The 18213-nt window shown below is 41.2% G+C and overlaps 1 protein-coding gene across 1 annotated transcript in view; it reads right to left on the bottom strand.

Moving 5' to 3' along the window:
- LOC121584210 (vacuolar protein sorting-associated protein 37B-like) overlaps window positions 1–18213 on the bottom strand; it is a 32342-nt gene that overhangs the window by 11249 nt on the left and 2880 nt on the right. Inside the window, exon 2 of the mRNA XM_041900040.2 lies at window positions 11555–11726. Coding sequence (XP_041755974.2) covers window positions 11555–11726 — 172 coding nt within the window. The remainder of the gene's footprint in view (window positions 1–11554; window positions 11727–18213) is intronic.

Genomic DNA, 18213 nt, shown 5'->3' with positions numbered 1-18213 from the left:
GTGGTGATCCTAACTGACCTAAGACAGGGAATTTTTACTAGGATAAAATGTCAGGAATTGTGAAAAACTGAGTTTAAATGATTTGGCTAAGGTGTATGTAAACTTCCGACTTCAACTGTATATACACACACTACCAGTCAAAAGTTTGGAAACACCTACTCATTCAAGGGTTTTTCTTTATTAAAAAAAAAATTACATTGTAGAATAATATTGAAGACATCAAACCTATGAAATAACACATATGGAATCATATAGTAACCCCATTATATTTGAGATTCTTCAAATAGCCACCCTTTGCCTTGATGACAGCTTTGCACACTTTTTTGGTTACTACATGATCCCATATGTGTTATGTCATAGTTTAGATGTCTTCACTATTATTCTACAATGTAGAAAATAGTAAAAATAAAGAAAAACCCTGGAATGAGTAGGTGTGTCCAAACTTTTGACTGGTACTGTCCCTTGCCCATTTTAAGAATGTTATGGAGGATCAATTTGATGTTGTCTGTGATTGTTTCTGTTTAATTGTGTTTTTGTTTTGTATGTTTGAAATGTTTTTGTCTGTAAGTCTAAAACTGTACATGTCAACATGTTTACACAGGGCACAGCCGTAAAAGAGATTCAGGTCTCAGTCTGTTTTTCCCTGTTAAAATAAAGATTAAAAAAAAAAAAAGATATGAAATACATTTTGGCGATGGAAAAAAATGCTTTCAGTGTAAACTATTTTCTTAATTTTTTCTTTATAATATAATCTTTGAGAACTAACAATCACCTAAATAAAAGCTAAACAGTCAGGGAGATGCATAGAGTTGCAGGAAATTAGCTTTAAAACTGCAAACATGTATCTCAGCCCAATGGATAAATAAGTAGAATTGCTGTGCACATTTGTTCATATTCTTTGCTAGATAGTGAGTTATTAGCCAAGCTATAGCTAATTTCTAGTCAACAATGGGGGAGTGGTTGCTTCCTGCAAGAGCACAAAAGCCATCTTTGAAAAGTGAGTCAGGTAAAGAGCTTGTTTATGTCTTAAAGGGGCAGTGTTTTATTTTGAGACTGTCTTGAATAAGTAGCCAATAGGCAGAGGGTAGCATAATTTGTCTGTTTCTCTCTAATAACGGTATGGGAATAATAAGGAATTTGTGGTTTCTTGCATCAAACAACAACATTGTCACTTTGTCTGAAGTGGATATACAGGTTAATGTCAAGCCCTGCATGTTTTTTTCAAAAGTCTCATGGAATGTAGGCCTACAATGAACACCACACAATTGCAGCTACTGTCTGAACAGCTATTTCCATGTTAAAATGTTATGAGATGCATTTTCTCCATTGTTTTTGATGGTAGGCCACTCTGGTAGGCCTACATTATGATCAAACATCCACAGCAGCCTACTTGGCCACTGTTAAAACTGTAACTTAAAGTGGGTACGGCCTCAGGCGGGTACAATGTTCAAGTTTGCGCTCAGCAGACCTGAAATTTGCTCTGTGGCTAAAAAATAATTAGAGGGAACATTGCTCCTGCCTAGGGCTGTGGCGGTCATGAAAAAAAGGTGGTCAATTTAATATAGCCTACACTATCACAATAAATACATTATTTCAGACAGGTCAAAAGAAACATGATATTAAGAAAATGTAGTCTATTTCAGAAGAACAGAATAGCATACTCTGAGTTGTCCTTGTGTTAGGCCCTGATATGGCAATGCCATTTGGCTGTGGGCTACACTAGTTCATTTACCAGACAAGATTTGCTTAGAATTCCATGGCATTATTTATTATTATTTTATAGTATGAAGAATACAATTGAACATAGCTCAATAAAACACAAAAGGATATTTTCTCCAAACGATTTAAAAAAGGAATTGCGCACATGCGGCTATTCTGTGTTGAGCGGTTAACAAAGAAACTGGTCCTCCTATATGCTTAATTTTTAGTTATTTATGCAACTTCAGTTGTGATATAAACATTGGGCTATATGTTTTGATTTTTAATACATTCTAAGGCTGCATGAAAGACAATTGTTTCTTGTTCAAGCTGCACACTTCATCAGTCTCTGTTACAATTTGACAAGCACTTGATAATATTCTCACCAGGACTTGAATTTCCCGGCGGTATCCCCCTTGTGTGGCTGTAATGCCCGCTAAAAAAGCCATGCCTTTTGCAGCCATTGTGCCCTTGGGCTGAATATAATAGTTCAAATTCCCTTCTCCCGGCTGCCGTGCTCAGAAGCACCTCTCACTCACATGGCTCTCTCAGATATCTCAATTCTTATTAGCCAATGCCCGTCACGTGATTGGGTCCTTCTCATAGGCATTTCAGCTAAGTAGTAAGCTACAAGTGAATGAAGACAGACACATCGGGGACACAACTGCGCGCGCGTCCCTCTTATCGAATTCCAAGGAGCATATTGAAGATGTCCACATTTAGCCTACTTTTCGTCAGCCAACAAGATGAGTAGGCAAAAGCACTAGCCTATGTAAATCTAGTCCCCTGTAGCTCAGTTGGTAGAACATGGCACTTGCAACGCCAGGGTTGTGGGTTCGTTTCCCACGGGGGGCCAGTATGAAAAATTTATGCACTCGTAAGTCACTCTGGATAAGAACGTCTGCTAAATGACTAAAATGTAAAATGTACTATCCCCCAAAATGGACCTAGTCTATTGGTCAACATTCTGTGCAATAAATAAATATTCCAAACATACTCTGGGACAGTTGTGGGATGCGATAGATCCCTAATTAATACAACCACTCACATCAAAAATAATTTTAAAAGCAATGAGGCTGATGCAACAGATCAGAACATTTAGCTTGAAATGTTGATAAACTATTAGGATATTTCTTCACATTATAAGCGCAGCAATGCGCACACGGCAGTAGGCTATAAGCGCAACTGCAATCAACGGGAAAACACTGTTCTCGAAAGTGATGGCAAATGCGATTATGCATGTAATGCTTTATTATAAAGGTGCATTATTTTGGTGAAAATTATCTTCCCCAAACTTGAAACTCACGTGCAGCCTACGTATGCCAGTTAGGCTCTAAACCGGTTATAAAGCAGATTAATGTGTTTAATTTTAAGAAGTTATTTGGCCACTTTAGTTGTGATACAAACCTTCTCAAAACATGGGCTAGGCTACATGAGGTGTGCGACTATGGTTAGAAAAAGTCGCCAGATCAGCTTTAATATTGCAGATAGATTGTAACTTCCATCAATGTATATACATACATACATACATACAGTGGGGGAAAAAAGTATTTAGTCACCTACAAACAAGCAAGATGTCTGGCTCTCACAGACCTGTAACTCCACTCGTTACCTGTATTAATGGCACCTGTTTGAACTTGTTATCAGTATAAAAGACACCTGTCCACAACCTCAAACAGTCACACTCCAAACTCCACTATGGCCAAGACCAAAGAGCTGTCAAAGGACACCAGAAACAAAATTGTAGACCTGCACCAGGCTGGGAAGACTGAATCTGCAATAGGTAAGCAGCTTGGTTTGAAGAAATCAACTGTGGGAGCAATTATTAGGAAATGGAAGACATACAAGACCACTGATAATCTCCCTCGATCTGGGGCTCCACGCAAGATCTCACCCCGTGGGGTCAAAATGATCACAAGAACAGTGAGCAAAAATCCCAGAACCACACAGGGGTACCTAGTGAATGACCTGCAGAGAGCTGGGACCAAAGTAACAAAGCCTACCATCAGTAACACACTACGCCGCCAGGGACTCAAATCCTGCAGTGCCAGACGTGTCCCCCTGCTTAAGCCAGTACATGTCCAGGCCCATCTAAAGTTTGCTAGAGTGCATTTGGATGATCCAGAAGAGGATTGGGAAAATGTCATATGGTCAGATGAAACCAAAATATAACGTTTTGGTAAAAACTCAACTCGTCGTGTTTGGAGGACAAAGAATGCTGAGTTGCATCCAAAGAACACCATACCTACTGTGAAGCATGGGGGTGGAAACATCATGCTTTGGGGCTGTTTTTTCTGCAAAGGGACCAGGACGACTGATCCGTGTAAAGGAAAGAATGAATGGGGCCATGTATCGTGAGATTTTGAGTGAAAACCTCCTTCCATCAGCAAGGGCATTGAAGATGAAACGTGGCTGGGTCTTTCAGCATGACAATGATCCCAAACACACCGCCCGGGCAACGAAGGAGTGGTATCGTAAGAAGCATTTCAAGGTCCTGGAGTGGCCTAGCCAGTCTCCAGATCTCAACCCCATAGAAAATCTTTGGAGGGAGTTGAAAGTCCGTGTTGCACAGCGACAGCCCCAAAACGTCACTGCTCTAGAGGAGATCTGCATGGAGGAATGGGCCAAAATACCAGCAACAGTGTGTGAAAACCTTGTGAAGACTTACAGAAAACGTTTGACCTGTGTCATTGCCAACAAAGGGTATATAACAAAGTATTGAGAAACTTTTGTTATTGACCAAATACTTATTTTCCACCATAATTTGGAAATAAAATCATTAAAAATCCTACAATGTGATTTTCTGGATTTCTTTTTCTCATTTTGTCTGTCATAGTTGACGTGTACCTATGATGAAAATTACAGGCCTCTCATCTTTTTAAGTGGGAGAACTTGCACAATTGGTGGCTGACTAAATACTTTTTTTCCCCACTGTACATATATACATACACGCATATACATACATATCCTTTAAAAATATATATATTTCCCTTTAAAAAAGGCATTGTTGTATTGTTTCTTGCCTTACACTGGGCATCATTCACAAGTGATATTACATAATTCGCAAGTGATAGGATAATATTGTCACCCATCAGACTATTCTTAAATGTAATGTTGCCTTTACATATACTAAATAATTAGTTTTGATTTAGAATTAACCATTATCATGCACCTGTCTTGGAACAGGGGCATGGTAAAAAAAATAAATGTCATCTATACACTTAAATAGCGAATGGAGGATGCTTTTTCCGCGGTTCATTTTAATTCCAGCCAGTTAGGCTAAACTCCTGTTGTAAAGCAAAGCAATGTGCTTAATATTAGGAAAGTTGATAAATAAATATAGTGGGCCTAGAAAGCTGATGGGATCCTCCTCTTTTTAATAGAGGCCATCAAAACTATTTTCTCACGCAGTTGCAAAGCCTATAGAAATGTTGCGCAACGTGAGCTCATGGGCTCTCATGAAGTTTATTAGATTTTCGAAACATTTGCATTGATGTCAGAGTAATTAGAGGGACAAGAGTACTGAGTACCTGGCAGTTAGCAAGTTTGGTAGGCTACTAATGACCATCAGCAGCATCAGAGCTTGGAGAAGCCTAGTTACCATGACGTGGAATTTGACTGCAGTCATGACTCGTGACCGCGGGTGTATACTGCATTTGCACTGTTTATCTCTCTGCATTTAGATACATACAGTATATTCACATTGATACTGTAAATCTGTACATCCAATGTATATCAATCATATACCCACTGTATATTTGTATATCTGCTCATTCTCTTATAGCGCTATGCTCACTCTACCTAGTTGTATATAATGTATGGAAACTTTGCTTAAACTCCACTGTCTGTATTCTGTCTTTAAATGTTGTCTATCACTAGCAGCACCATATCACCAAGTAAAATTCTGAGTACGTGTAAATGTACTTGGCAAATAACTGTGATTCTGAGGTGTCAGGAGGATAGAAGCTCCTCTTCTGGCACAGCAAGGGTCTCTCCACCCACTATGGCTGCAGCAAAGGCTCCAGCAAAATGACTCTTCCCCCCTCCGCTCTCTAATGACACAGACTCACAGGAGTATCAGCACTCCTCCACACAATGGAATGATTCTCCACCACTGAAAGACCAGCGCGGAACACACACACACACACACACCTTGGACCCAGGTATCATGAGACTGCAATTTAGTAATAGATACAGGCCAGCCTCCACTGACAGTCTGAGGGAGAGTTTTTGGCCTCGCTCCCTCGCTCTTTCCCCCCTCTCTCTCCCTCTCCATCTTTACCTCCCTCTTTCCCTCTAGCGCTGTTTAGCTCTCACATGCCCAGCAGCACAATGGCCCACTGTGGACTGCTGTAATAAGGGGCAGGGGAGCACAGTCTACCCTGTCATCCTGGCCCCCACTCACTACCACAATGGGAGTCTCTTCCCAAATAGGCCCTTTGGCGTTGCCTTGGTGAAGGATGGGTGGGGGAGTCACTGTATGCAAAGGAAACACACAGACCAAACAATACTTAGTTGATTCTGCCTGGAGACCATCAGTTTTTTTGCTATGGGATGCGTTCCAAATGACACACCAATGTTTCCACTGGAAAATGTGTTCGCTGTGGGGGAAAAGTTAGCGGGGGTGGGGGGGGGTCCCACTTTTTTGGGGGGTTCCAGGGTCTTCCTCCCCAAAACAAAATATGTAGAAGTACTGAAAAGCTTGGTTCTGGTGACTTTTTAAAAGGAAAAAAATCAAATAAACCATCTAAAATATTATTTCCACCCCCAGAAATGAGCTCAATAACATATTGGTAAAATTATTATAGTATACAGGATGCAATTTAAGGTTGAGTGCTGCAGCTATCTAAAGAAACACAGAGCCCTTTCTGAAATATGGTTTGAACATATCAGACCAGAAGGACGACGAGCTGCAGCTCACGTTCAAAGTGGTTCAAACCCTGAATCGCAACACAAGGTAGAGAACAAAACTCCCCTCCCGGACAATCACTGGAACGGCTGATTAGCTGTCCTAAGTACCATATATAGAAAAGTGAATTTAACTGGGACCATTCTACTACTGTTTTCAAACCATCCTATTACGCTACTGCCTTACAAGCGTACTGCGGAAAGGCCCGACCAACCCGTCCAAGAAGGCCTGGTTCCGACAGAGAGATACACGAAGAACCAAGACATTCACACATAAATACATTCATGATTTCTTACTCCAAACGGGCGGCGGTTCATGTGCAAAGTATATGATTAATATGAGAGTAGTTTCTACCTGTAACAAAGTATTATATCCCTATCCCTCTCTGCCCCTCTCCCTCCATCTCCTTTGTAACAAGCCGCCATATTGTGTCAGTCCGCTAGGGACCTGTTTCCATCGTATTAAGTTTCCCGTCCAAAATCTGTACAGTGTGTGTGTATGTTTATCATGTGTTATTATTTATTTAGCTAGTAAGGCTGGAGTTTTTGCAGATGCAAGGAGGTTACGACGTTTAGAATGATGATATGATATGGGGTTATGATTAATAAAAAGTCATAGAGCTAATAAAAAGGCATACTTTACTCATTGGTAAAATAATGAACAACAACCTCCACGCAGGGAGGGAACAAACCCGCACACTAATGACAACCAAAACATGAACAAACACGCACAACACACAGTGTGAGACAGAGGGTTAAATAGGGAATACATAACTACATGATGGAAAACAGGTGTGACCAATTAAGACAAAACAAGTCGAACATAGATACATGGATCGGTAGTAGCTAGTACTCCGGTGACGACTTACGCCGAAGCCTGCCCGAGCAAGGAGGTGGGGCAGCCTCGGCTGAATCCGTGACAAGATCTAAATGATGTTAGTAGAGTTATTAGGTTATAGCTAGCTTATGTAGTTAACTAGTCGGCTAGCTAACATTAGTCAAACAAACAAGCTAACGTACATTTCTTGCAGTTTCTCACGCAGGAGCACTCTGAGGTGATTCAAGTGAATTGTGCTTTGCGCCGCAGAGCTTCTGTATTGCGCACTGGTCACTCGCGCACTGGTCCCTGGCGTGCCGTTTCTCGCGCAGGTGCATTCTGAAGTGAATCAAATAAATTGTGTTTTGCGCCGCAGAGCGTCTGTATCGAGCACTGGTCACTCGCGCACTGGCGCGCTGTGTTTCTTGAGTTGCAGGCTGCCTGCCACAGCTCACAGAGGTAAATAACCTTCAGAACTGTGTTGAACCCAGACAGATTATCTATTTACCAAGAAATGCGAATGTGCTTTACACAACTTTATTGAAACTATGTTTGGTAGAAATAGGATGTTTCTTTTGGTGTGGTGGCAATGATACTGCTGTGGTGCAGCGCCACACTTAAATGAACGCAGAGGAAACACTGTGACACACCCTATTTCCTATATATAGTTTACTACATAGGAAATAGGCTGCCATTTGGGATGCAGTAGTGCTGTTCTACTCTGTCCTCCCCAGGCATCTGCTGCTAGGACAGCCAGCACACAGGGAAATCTACATTTGACAAAAGCCTGCTCGCATTCAACAAACAAATGGCAGGAGGCCAGGCGCTGCCTATCGCCGTTTATTTGTTTACTGAATTCCATGAAATAGCCTAACGGCCACACAAACTGAGCATGGGAATATAAAAGCATAATACCATCTTCTGTGTACAACAGGAGGCAGAGAGAGACAGAAAGCCTGTTCAACTACAAGATGGAAAATGGCAGCGTACATGCCTTGGGGAGTTCCAAATCACTGCTCCTGTGACTAGAGGAGAATACAAAGTCAAACCGACTTTATCAGTGAGTGCTAAACTACACCCACTAGAACAAAGTAAGTAGTGAAATGTTGGCATGCTGTTCAGAGTGGCCTCACTGGCAACCGTTGTGTCATACCAGGTCATAGGTATCGGCACTCAATTTATTACTCACTCCACAAAAGGTGCTGTGAAGGTGTGCCAGTATGGGGGTATACAGTACTCTCTACCTCTCTGCTACTGCAGTATAGCTGGGATCTAAGTCAATGCTGTATCCTGCTCAATACTGGCAGAGATCAGCTACTGCGGGAAGGAAAATGATAATGGGCTAAGGCCACTATTTGGCCCCAGGGGCATTCTAATGGAAAAATCAGGAACTGGAGAAACTGGTCAGGTCTGCGTGTCATGATCCAATGGAAGAACAAACAAGAGAAAAACATTATGTAACCACCGTCTCAAACTATCCATGACAGTAAACAACAATGTTCAAAAGTTCCGAGTGAGTTGTCAACGGATTTGGCAATCCAGAAAATAGGCATTTAACCTTTTCAAACCTTTAAGCAATCACAATTAATAGGGATGGGCGGTATACAGATTTTCATATCGTCCTTCTCTCATCCCGGGATTTACGGTATTACCCCCCGCAAAATATGCACATTGGGCGTCTATTACCAGAATGCTAACACAATTAGCACAAGTAATAGTGCATTTCCATGGAGGCTGCTAGCTAAATATGCTAACGAGCGCAAATAAAAATAAATGAATTGCATAGACAGGCAATCCAGGTCATAAAGTTAAATGTTCAGTGCGTTCAGAAATTATTCACCCCCCTTGACTTTTTCCACATTTTGTTGTGTTACAGCCTGAATTTAAAATTGATTACATTTCTTATTTTTTTGTCACTGGCCTACACACGTGCACACACACACACACACACAATACCCCATAATGTCAAAGTGGAAATATGGTTTTTCAAAATGTTTACAAATAAATTAAACATGAATAGCTGAAATGTCTTGAGTCAATAAGTATACTACCCCTTTGTTATGGCAAGCCTAAATACGTTCAGGAGTAAAAATGTGCTTAACAAGTCACATAATAAGTTGCATGAACTCACTCTGTGCAATAGTGTTTAACATGATTTTTGAACGACTACCTCATCTCTGTACCCCACACATATAATTATCTGTAAGGTTCCTCAGTCGAACAGTACATTTCAAACACAGATTCAACCACAAAGACCAGTGAGGTTTTCCAATACCTCACAAAAGAAAGGTATGGGTAAACCATTTTTTTTAAGCAGACACTGAATATCCCTTTGAGCATGGTGAAGTTATTAATTACACTTTGGATGGTGTATCAAAACACCCAGTCACTACAAAGATAGTCATCCTTCCTAACTCAGTCGCCGGAGAGGAAGGAAACTGCTCAGGGATTTTACCATAAGGCCAATGGTGACTTTAAAACAGTTACAGAGTTGAATGGCTGTGATAGGAGAACACTGAGGACGCATCAACAACATTGTAGTTACTCCACAATACTAATCAAATTGACAGAGTGAAAAGAAGGAAGCCTGTACAGAATAAAGATATTCCAAAACATGCATCCTGTTTGCAACAAGGCACTTATGTAATACTGCAAAAAATGTGGCAAAGCAATTCACTTTTTGTCCTGAATACTAAGTGTTGTTTGGGGCAAATCCAATACAACACATTACTGAGTACCACTCTCCATATTTTAAAGCATAGTGATGGCTGCATCAAGTTATGGGTATGCTTGTAATAGTTCTTGGACTGGGGAGTTTTTCCAGGATAAAACAAGAAACTGAATGGAGCTAAGCACAGGCCAAATCCTACAGGAAAACCTGGTTTAGTCTGCTTTCCACCAGACACTGGGGGATGAATTCACCTTTCAGCAGGACAATAACCTAAAATACAAGGCCACATCTACACTGGAGTTGCTTACTAAGAAGACAGTGAATGTTCCTGAGTGGCTGAGTTACAGTTTTGACTTAAATCTATGGCAAGACCTGAAAATTGTTGTCTAGAAATGATCATCAACTAATTTGACAGATCTTGAAGAATTATGAAAATAATAATGGGCAAATGTTGCACAATCCAGGTGTTGGAAAGCTCTTAGAGACTTACCCAGAAAGACTTACAGCTATAATCGCTGACAAAGGTGCTTCTACAAAGTATCGACTCAGGGGTGTGAATACTTACTGTATGTAAATTAGATATTTCATTTTCAATAAATTTGCAAAAATGTCTAAAAACATGTTTTCAATTTGTCATTATAGGGTATTGTGTGTAAAGAATTACTCATCCTAAGGGCTTTGACTTCTCAAACGCTTCAGAAAGCTAACACAATATGATGCCCCGTCACCTTATTAATTCAGCCATTTACTTAGATAACTAGCAAGTTAAACTTAGGGGTCGCGTTAATGAAGAATTCTTTGTTTTCCGCTTAGGGAAAAAAGATAAAACGCATAAGTAAACGCAGACCTAAAATGCTTCTTATTGTAATTTCTGCTCGGCAGACACATTTTGTGCTTCAGTTGAACTTCTCCACTCGGATGAGAATTCAGAAACGGGTATTCAATCAGCAGTTAGCGCTCTGACTGATGTGTAGCTACTTTTCTCCGGTACTTAAAATGCAAGATTAACTTTAAGTACAACATTACGAAATGTAGCTAGCTACATTCTTTCTATGATAAACATTAGAAATATGATGGCCATGCATCATTTTTACAAAAAATACCTTGCGTTTTCATTGTAAGGGACAGATCGGAATTTACTGTGGGGTGGTCCAAAATACGTGGGGGTTGTCAAACTTTTTTTTGTTGCTCTGGGGAGGGTTGTTTTTTCCCTGAATTTTGAATTGAATTTATTTAGGGTAACAGACATATTCAACAAAATGTACAATGTGGACCCAGAGGATATCACTTGAAAGTATTAATTAAAACACTTATTTCCAAAGTGGTCCTTGATGGTTTACATTCCCTCTTTCGCAGGTTTTACTATATCATTGATTCCATCCTAGGCAAATGTCCTTATCTGCTTGCTTGCTCCAGTGAGAAATGTACTTGAATTCTGCAGACAAGCGAACATGCATTACCTAGTTTGGACTTGTGGACCTGGTAGGCCTCGAAGCTCTCCTGTAGGGAGCTGTAGCGTTTGGTGAGCTGGCTCTTCTGGTGTTCAAGTCTTGGCTGCAGTTGAAGATTCTGCTCTGCCAGGCTCCGGTTACTGGCCAGGATCCTCTCCTTGGTCTGCTGCACCTCCTGCATCTACAACACACATTATAAGACCCACACACAGATATAATATGTCTGTGTCTTAGTGTAAGACAAAGTGAAACTGACAGTGTTTTAGCAACATGAAATCTCATAAAAATCTGTTCATATACAGTACACCCCCAGGAAGAATATGACGCCTGACAAGTGAGCACTTAGATATGTTCATACTTTCATAGAATGTTTGAGAATGACGTAGAGTAAAATTCTATAGCAATATAGTGGGAAAGCGGCCGTGCATTTGGACAATTATTAGACACTGCAGTAAATAAAACCTAATAAAAATTAGTCAGTCTTGTCCAAGACCGGACCATACACAGACCGGTGCACCATAACCAATCAGAACTACAGTAGGCCTATATGGAAATAAGCCAGTTGCCACACGGGCCTGCCATCATTCACTTTGAACTGGACTGTGTGTTGACAGGCAGTGACAACTGAATGAGAACTGCCTGCCTGCCCATTTGATCGATGCCAAATACAGTGCCAGTCAAAAGTTTGGACACACCTACTCATTCCAGGGTTTTTCTTTATTTGTACTATTTTCTACATTGTAGAATAATAGCGAAGACATCAAAACTATGAAATAACACATATTTAATCATGTGGTAACCAAAAAAGTGTTAAACAAATCTAAATATATTTTATATTTTTCAAAGTAGCCACCCTTCGCTTTGATGACAGCTTTGCACACTGTTGGCATTCTCTCAACCAGCTTCATGAGGTAGTCACCTGGAATGCATTTCAATTAACAGGTGTGCCTTGTTAAAAGTTAATTTGTGGAATTTCTCTCCTTCTTAATGCATTTCAGCCGATCAGTTGAGTTGTGACAAGGTAGGGTTGGTATACAGAAGATGGTATTTTAGCAAATAGGGCTAAGTCCATATTATGGCAAGAACAGCTCAAATAAGCAAAGAGAAACAACAGTCCATCATTACTTTAAGACATGAAGGTCAGTCAATACGGAACATTTCAAGAACGTTTAAAGTTTCTTCAAGTGCAGTCGCAAAAACCATCAAGTGCTATGATGAAACTGGCTCTCATGAGGACCGCCACAGGAATGGAAGACCCAGAGTTACCTCTGTTGTAGAGGATAAGTTCATTAGAGTTACCAGCCTCAGAAATCGCAGCCCAAATAAATGCTTCACAGAGTTCAAGTAACAGACATCTCAACATCAACTGTTCAGAGGAGACCGCGTGAATCAGGCCTTCATGGTCGAATTGCTGCAAAGAAACCACTACTAAAGGACACCAATAAGAAGAGACTTGCTAGGGCCAAGAAACACGAGCAATGGACATTAGACCGATGGAAATCTGTCCTTTGGTCTGATGAGTCCAAATGCTGTCTTTGTGAGACGTAGAGTAGGTGAACGGATGATCTCCACATGTGTGGTTCCCACCGTGAAGCATGGAGGAGGAGGTGTGATGGAGCTTTGCTGGTGACACTGTCTGTGATTTATTTAGAATTCAAAGCACACTTAACCAGCATGGCTACCACAGCATTCTGCAGCAATACGCCATCCCATCTGGTTTGTGCTTAGTGGGACTATCATTTGTTTTTCAACAGGGCAATGACACCTCCAGGCTGTGTAAGGGATATTTGACCAAGAAGGATAGTGATGGAGTGCTGCATCAGATTACCTGGCCTTCACAATCACCCGACCTCAACCCAATTGAGATGGTTTGGGATGAGTTGGAACGCAGAGTGAAGGAAAAGCAGCCAACAAGTGCTCAGCATACAGTGGGGAGAACAAATATTTGATACACTGCCGATTTTGCAGGTTTTCCTACTTACAAAGCATGTAGAGGTCTGTAATTTTTATCATAGGTACACTTCAACTGTGAGAGACAGAATCTAAAACAAAAATCCAGAAAATCACATTGTATGATTTTTAAGTAATTAATTTGCATTTTATTGCATGACATAAGTATTTGATACATCAGAAAAGCAGAACTTAATATTTGGTACAGAAACCTTTGTTTGCAATTACAGAGATCATACGTTTCCTGTAGGTCTTGACCAGGTTTGCACACACTGCAGCAGGGATTTTGGCCCACTCCTCCATACAGACCTTCTCCAGATCCTTCAGGTTTCGGGGCTGTCGCTGGGCAATACGGACTTTCAGCTCCCTCCAAAGATTTTCTATTGGGTTCAGGTCTGGAGCCTGGCTAGGCCACTCCAGGACCTTGAGATGCTTCTTACGGAGCCACTCCTTAGTTGCCCTGGCTGTGTGTGTTTCGGGTCGTTGTCATGCTGGAAGACCCAGCCACGACCCATCTTCAATGCTCTTACTGAGGGAAGGAGGTTGTTGGCCAAGATCTCGTGATACATGGCCCCATCCATCCTCCCCTCAATACGGTGCAGTCGTCCTGTCCCCTTTGCAGAAAAGCATCCCCAAAGAATGATGTTTCCACCTCCATGCTTCATGGTTGGGATGGTGTTCTTGGGGTTGTACTCATCCTTCTTCTTCCTCCAAACACGGCGAGTGGAGTTTAGACCAAAAAGCTCTATTTTTGTCTCAGACCACATGACCTTCTCCCATTCCTCCTCTGGATCATCCAGATGGTCATTGGCAAACTTCAGACGGGCCTGGACATGTGCTGGCTTGGGCAGGGAGACCTTGCGTGCGCTGCAGGATTTTAATCCATGACGGCGTAGTGTGTTACTAATGGTTTTCTTTGAGACTGTGGTCCCAGCTCTCTTCAGGTCATTGACCAGGTCCTGCCGTGTAGTTCTGGGATGATTCCTCACCTTCCTCATGATCATTGATGCCCCACAAGGTGAGATCTTGCATGGAGCCCCAGACCGATGGTGATTGACCGTCATCTTGAACTTCTTCCATTTTCTAATAATTGCGCCAACAGTTGTTGCCTTCTCACCAAGCTGCTTGCCTATTGTCCTGTAGCCCATCCCAGCCTTGTGCAGGTCTACAATTTTATCCCTGATGTCCTTACACAGCTCTCTGGTCTTGGCCATTGTGGAGAGGTTGGAGTCTGTTTGATTGAGTGTGTGGACAGGTGTCTATTATACAGGTAACGAGTTCAAACAGGTGCAGTTAATACAGGTAATGAGTGGAGAACAGGAGGGCTTCTTAAAAGAAAAACTAACAGGTCTGTGAGACCCGGAATTCTTACTGGTTGGCAGGTGATCAAATACTTATGTCATGCAAATTAATTACTTAAAAATCATACAATGTGATTTTCTGAATTTTTTTTAGATTCCGTCTCTCACAGTTGAAGTGTACCTATGATAAAAATTACAGACCTCTAAATGCTTTGTAAGTAGGAAAACCTGCAAAATCGGCAGTGTATCAAATACTTGTTCTCCCCACTGTATGTGTGAACTCCTTCAACACTGTTGGAAAAACATTCCTCATGAAGCTGGTTGAGAGAATGCCAAGAGTATGCAAAGCTGTCATCAAGGCAAAGGGTGGCTACTTTGAAGAATCTAAAATATATTTTGATTTGTTTAACACTTTTTTGGTTACTACATGATTCCATATGTGTTATTTCATAGTTTTGATGTCTTCACTATTCTACAATGTAGAAAATAGTAAAAATAAAGAAAAACCCTTGAACGAGTAGGTGTGTCCAAACTTTTGACTGGTACTGTACATTTGGTTGACAACTAAGAAATATGCATGCTAATTGTGGATAACAGTCATTCAAGTTCAGCATAGCTAGCTAGCAAAGTGATACCCATTTCTTGCTAGCTAACTAAATGACACCTGCATCTCTAGCTGTAGCCACCGAAAAATGATGAAAGCTGACATCCTCCCAACAGTTAGCTAGGTAATAATAATATGCCATTTAGCAGACGCTTTTATCCAAAGCGACTTACAGTCATACGTGCATACATTTTTTGTGTATGGGTGGTAGGTAGCTAAAGTAAGCTATGTGTTTTTAGCTTGCTAAATAAAGAGCAAAATAAATAGATACACTAATCTACTAGCCATGTTATGATTGAATTGTGGTCACTGTCCTTTCTAGTTTGATTGTATTGACATTCCCAGCCTTGGTTACATTTGTCAGTTTTTGTCCAAAATATTGAGTCATTGAAACAAACTGTGCATCCTGAATGGGTGGAGGCAGCAAACAATGTACCAGGTCAGCTGTGATTTATAACCTGATAGCAATATTTTTTGGACTACCAAGAAATGTATTGGTGAATTATATTAATCATGCATTGAACTGCATCCATCTATTCTGCCAACAATGCCTTACTCTACATCATGGAATTTTGAGTCAAATATAACCTATTTTTAAAACCTCTTATAAAGTTGATTTTGTAGCATAAACTATGAATTTGATATTTTAGACTGATTTCCTGTTTGTTTCATATCTGCAAAGTAGTTAAAACGCTGTCAGTTCCACTTTAAGACACACAGAGATACATTGTAAGACATTATAAAAGACACACATACACACGGTAAGACGTGCGGATACACAAACACACACACTGTAAGGTAACACCAGGATGGGTAGGGATCAGAACACCAGGATGGGTAGGGATCAGAACACCAGGATGGGTAGGGATCAGAACACCAGGATGGGTAGGGATCAGAACACCAGGATGGGTAGGGATCAGATCTTGTGCCTGTCCTGTCAACACTCAAAGCTAGAACCTGCAGTGTGACTTCTCACAACAAGCCCACGGCATGTGGATTATGGAAAAACAAACTCAAATTAGTCACGTGAAGAAAATATTAATGTGGAGTTTAATTTGAGCCAAGAATCTAAACACTAAAAAGCGGCTGATGACTAACTAACTATTCAAGATCTGTTCCCACATGACTCAATTCACAGTCACATCAAGCTACATTTTCTCCAAGGACAGAAATAGCTAGTGGCTTGGGCGTGAATAGCATCATGTTGCCCAGCTCTGAAAATACATAAACTAGCCTAATAGGCAGTAGAACACTACTTCCAAAACGGATTATCTTCTAACGGAAAGACAGAAGCCAGACAGCAGTGTGGGCTTGGGCCGCTGGGCAGTGTGTTGGAGGGTGACTGAGAGAAAACAACATTTCAGACAAGGCCAGAGGCTAAGTACACTTATTACCACTGTGCTTTACAGCTTCCGCCACTGCACTGCCATGTCCTGAGCTGACCAAACCAAGCCCTTCAACTAGCTTCCGAGAACAGAATCACGTCTCAATTAGCCACTCCAACACCGTGCACCAAAAAAAGTAGGCCCTTAAATAGCATCCATAACTGCAGGCTTATTCTGTCAAACCAAACACATATTTTGCAGGGGAAGGAAATGCTTTCTGAAAGACTCCACTTTCTCTGTTCACAGTGACAGTACATGAGGGAAAAATTTAACAGAGAACACCAAAACTGTCACACCAAACAGACTGTGTTCAATACATTCCTTTTTTCTTCACATTTAAGACACCCCTCCATATAACAACATAATTAAGTTATTATGCTGAAGGCAGAGGCTTTTAGCTATATGGGGACTGAGTACAGCGGCCATATCTGTATCAAGCAGACTGCATGGCCAGGGAGGACTTAATCCTAGATCAGCACTCCTACTCAGATGATTTAAGAATACAGGACCACAGCTCAGAGGGCCAGAGGCAGCATCAGCAGCCAGCATCTCACCCAAACAGAGGGTTTTCACTTAGCGCCTCCTCTGGAGCTCAGTCCTAGAGATGATTATATTCTAGAGCTCTGGCCAAACAGGGAGCGAGATAAAGAGGACTACATGTCTCAATGTCAGGCCTGGTATAGGTCTAGCTACATATCTGCAAATCACAGTTGCTCAAGTAAGTGACACTGGCTCATACCTGCGGTTATGTTATTTTCCTTCCTTCCGTTTCTCTTTCGAACCACATCAAAGTGACAACACGTCTCCTCTCTACAGCGCTCTACTGAGAGGGAGGATTTGCCCACTGAGACTGACTGACTGATCATGGAAGGAATTCACAGAGGGGGTGAATGACTGTACAAAGTCGGCTTAATCTCAAATTCACTTCATGTGAAATGTTAAAATACAAAGTTAATCAGCGGACACACGTGGTGACGGAGAACTAGGTCAACCACCACCCGGTGTTGAGATCCTCCCTGTTACATTTGCTCAAAAAGAACTTTCCTTGCTTGATATGCTATTCTTAGCTGGCTGTGTTGGGTTGAAGATATATCTCCTGGCACGGCACACACATGCCAGGACTGACAGACAAATATGAACTGTCAGTATGTAGCTATGATATTAACCAAGGTTGGCCATAGAGAAGAGATTAATGTTATTCCAGCGAGAGGCAGTGACATTGTTCCTATCATCTCAAATAACCAGAACACACACCCATTGAACAAAGAGTGAGCAGTGTGTGAGTGTGTGTTTCCAAATGTGCAAAAGAGTGGTTAGTTAGCTAGCATGAACCGTAAACGTGTCCATATTTAAAGGTAAGCATTCAATGCATTCCCATACCGAAGCAGTACACCGTGTATTTACTTACTGTACCTGCTCAGATTACAT

This window comes from Coregonus clupeaformis, chromosome 16, assembly GCF_020615455.1.
Source record: "Coregonus clupeaformis isolate EN_2021a chromosome 16, ASM2061545v1, whole genome shotgun sequence".
NCBI lineage: Eukaryota > Metazoa > Chordata > Actinopteri > Salmoniformes > Salmonidae > Coregonus > Coregonus clupeaformis.
This window is presented reverse-complemented; position numbering and strand designations above follow the sequence as displayed.